The 3,490-nt window shown below is 58.3% G+C and overlaps 1 protein-coding gene across 1 annotated transcript in view; it reads right to left on the bottom strand.

The window, feature by feature from the left end:
• VOLCADRAFT_100749 (uncharacterized protein) overlaps positions 1–3,490 on the bottom strand; it is a gene marked incomplete at both ends in the record, with an annotated part of 5,187 nt that extends 1,697 nt beyond the window's left edge. The window contains 4 exons of the mRNA XM_002959269.1: positions 1,241–1,326; positions 2,068–2,231; positions 2,455–2,597; positions 2,689–3,490. Of these exons, the coding sequence (XP_002959315.1) occupies positions 1,241–1,326; positions 2,068–2,231; positions 2,455–2,597; positions 2,689–3,490 (1,195 nt within the window). The remainder of the gene's footprint in view (positions 1–1,240; positions 1,327–2,067; positions 2,232–2,454; positions 2,598–2,688) is intronic.

Raw genomic sequence — 3,490 nt, 5'->3', positions numbered from 1 at the left:
CGATGTTAGCGGCATTGAGGTTGTCCGTCAGCACCTTGACTGTCCTGCCGGATAGACCCGCGGGTCGGTTGAAGGACTGGATAGCTAGAAGGATGGCGTGGAGCTCCTGCAGTGTGGACCCCATCCCGCTAACGTTGGGCTGCCAGCTGCCTCGGGCCGCGATAGGTTTGCCATCCAGAACTGTCCATGCGCCCCAGCCGCCTAAGGAGGCTGCAGACTTGCCGGCTGCATCGCAAAAGATTAGAGAGTGTACCTGAGTGGGAACCCATAAATGACGACGGCCGTTGAATTTGTCGAAGGACTTCAGCCAGAATTCTAGCTCCTCCCTCGCGGCTGGGGACAGGGAGAGGTGGGACCCCCATGTCGTCCGTGATTCGATGAGGTGGCCTATCGTGCGGGTTCGCAGGCGTGACCAGGGTCCAAAAGCCCAAGACATCGACAGGATTTGGCCTTTAATCGAAGCGAGAGCCTTCACCGGGATTCTTCGCCCACTTAGAGACAAACTAATGGTGGAGAGGAGTTTATCTTTCTTATCTTCAGGAACGATAAAAACCCCTTCTGCGGTGTCAATCAACATGCCCAGGTAACGGATTCTTTGCTGAACTGCGCCCAGCATGGATTTATTCCGGTTGACTATGAAACCGAGGGCTTCGAGCTGGGACACCACCTCTGCCCTCCGTGCTACCAGCTGAGCTGCATCCTGACTGGCGTGAGCTTGGTCGTCTATGTAGCCAGTGCAGCGCCATCCGCGAGCACGCCAGGGGTGCATGACCTCTCGCATGAGTTTGGTGAAAGCCCAGCACGCGGATGCTAAACCGAAGGGGAGCTGGGTAAAAACATAAAAGACGCCGCGCCAGCAAAACCCCAGGTATTCCCAGAAGGATGGGTCGATGTCTAGATGGTGGTAGCCGCTCTTGAGGTCGATCGTAAACATAAAGTCATTCGGGAGCAGCCAGCCAGGCACCGCTCTGAGATCTTCATAGCGAAACTCCGGAATAGAAAGATATTTATTCACTGGGCGCCCATCCCAAATGAGCCGACACTTAGTTGTTTGCTGCACGACCCCCAACGGGCAAACCACGCGAGGTTGAGTCGGCCAAACTCTGGCAGTGCCCGAGGCCACTAACTCTGCCACGGCTTGATCAGTGAAGGTTGCATGCTCATCCGCGGAGGCGTGATTCTGGCCGAAAGACGGAGGAGGTGGGGTCCCCTTCTCCCAACGCAGGGGAAACCCACTAACGATCCAGGAAAGGACAAGGGCATTGGTCACCCACGCCTTCCAGGCAGGTGCGCAGCGTCGGAGCCTGCCGTGCATCTGGGCGGGTGCTGGGGTTGGCGAACGTGGGACGCCAGAGGGTGGTTGGTTTCCGCTAGCAAACTTAGCTGCGTATTCGCCTTTTTCGTCCCCCCAGAGCCCGTGCTGTTCGCCGGGCCCACCTTTCTCATCATCAGCAGACCGCGCCGGTTGTTTCCTGTGCAGAACTGGTGCTGTGTCTGTGGGTGCCTGGGTGACCACTGGGTGTCTTGTCGTGCCCTTCTGAACCGCTAGCCGTTTTCCTGGTTGAGTGTCGCTGAGCTGGCCTGCTGCAAAGTCCGGTACAGCCCACGTCTGCTAGTACGACTGGGTCTAGCTCTGTTTCTGAACCGATCAGGCTAAGAAAGGCGTCCACGTCGGCGTCGGTCATGGTGTGGTTGAGGTTGTGCGATCCCTTATGCGACTGCGGAGCGAGGCGAAGAGAGGCAAAGGGCGAGAACCAGAGTAACTACAGATATCGCCTGACCGCGCGAAAACAAGTTCCGAATAACCGAGAGAGAAACCGAAGCGTGAGAACTGATAGGTCACAGCTATGGAAAGTCCTTCTCCACCGGCCGGCGAGCCGCCTCGCCACAAGAACGAAAAAATAGTGCAGAACAGCACCAACGCCACAAACCGGAAAAAGAGCCAGAGCCTTTCATAGAAAGAGCGGCTAATTAACCTGCCCAACCGCCTGTTAACACCAGCGAGAAAAGGTCTCCGTCCCGAAAACGAACATGGGGGGACTCTCTTGATAGATGGCCTACACCGACCTTGAAAGCGACTGCAAAAACTCATAGACGTGAAGGACGGGCCACGAAAGACAAGCGCAAGCGTGCTCCAAAACTCTCCAAAGAAGACCAAGACCTTGTCCACGAACCAAAGGCAGCTTGACAACCAAAGTCATGACGCGCACACAGGCGCACAGCGATGGGGCCTAGGCGCACGCGGGCGCACAGCAGGTGAGTCCGAAGCGCACGCGGGCGCACAGTGATGGGCCAAGGCGCACGCGGGCACACTAGACGAGGCCAACATGCACGCGGGCGCACTAGACGAGGCCAACACGCACGCGGGCGCACTAGACGGGGCCAACGCGCACGCGGGCGCACAACCAAATGGCCAAAGCGCACGCGGGCGCACTAGATGAGGTCAACACGCACGCGGGCGCACAACCAGACAGCCAAGGCGAATGAAGGTGCAGCTCGCAGAAAGGCGAAAACCAAAGGTGTGCAGGCCTGTGTACAACGCTCAACGCCGCCGCTTTTCATCTCTCGCATTACGGCCGGCATCATCTTCGCGCCTCCTGTAGTCGTACCCAGAGCCGCCACGCGCTCCACCCCCTCGCGAGCCGCCTGCTCCATCACCGCCAGTGCCGTGACCGCCTGCTCCCCCACCTGAGCGGCTGGCAGCGCGCTTTAGCGCTTGGTCCTTGACGCCGTCTACCAATTTCCGGGGTTTTGTCTTGTCCCGGAGCTTGTCCTCATTACACAAAATGCTGAAGCAGATGTCGGCGGCAGCAAGGCCAATACGCGGCTCGGCTGCCAAGGTGTTGGTGACCGCCATGCCGACCTCCGCACGGCGAATCAAAGGCTTGAGAACCTTAGTGGCGCCCTTGACATTCGGCGGATCCTCTGCCAACAATGCTAAAGCCAGTTTGCCCTGCGTGGCAAAACCATGGAAAATTTGCTTGCGGAAGCCCGACGGGTCAGTGGGCTGTTGTGCCTCGATTCGGTCCACCAGGCGCCGCAATCTCTCCGGAGCTTCGTCGTCGCTGCTTGATGATGAACTCGAGCTGGAGCTTTCTTCCTTCTTCTTCCTTTTCTCCTTGCTCCTTTTAGCCTTGTCTGGTGCGACCGATGCCGCCGCGGCCTGGGCTGGCGACAGCACAGTGGCTGCCGGATTTTGACCAGCTGTTATTACCTTGGCCATGGAGGCCAAAAGCTGGCTCTGCTCTGCCATCTGTTGCTGCAATGGAGTTATGTTTTGCTGGATGGCGGTGGTAACCACCGCCGCTCCAGTGGCGGGGCTGCCGGCCGGTGGAGAAGTTCGGTTGGGAAGTGGTGGGAAAGTTATGCCACCAGCCTCGCTGGTGGAGGGACCCGCAAAGCCGGTGGTGGCGTTGATCACTAAATTGGCGCCATCTTGGGCGGCCGTACCTTGCCTTTGCTGCACTTGCTCGTTGTTCAACGCTGACAT

Source organism: Volvox carteri (assembly GCF_000143455.1).
Source record: "Volvox carteri f. nagariensis unplaced genomic scaffold VOLCAscaffold_150, whole genome shotgun sequence".
NCBI lineage: Eukaryota > Viridiplantae > Chlorophyta > Chlorophyceae > Chlamydomonadales > Volvocaceae > Volvox > Volvox carteri.
The sequence above is the reverse complement of the archived record's forward strand: the minus strand, read 5'-3'. Positions and strand labels throughout refer to the sequence as shown.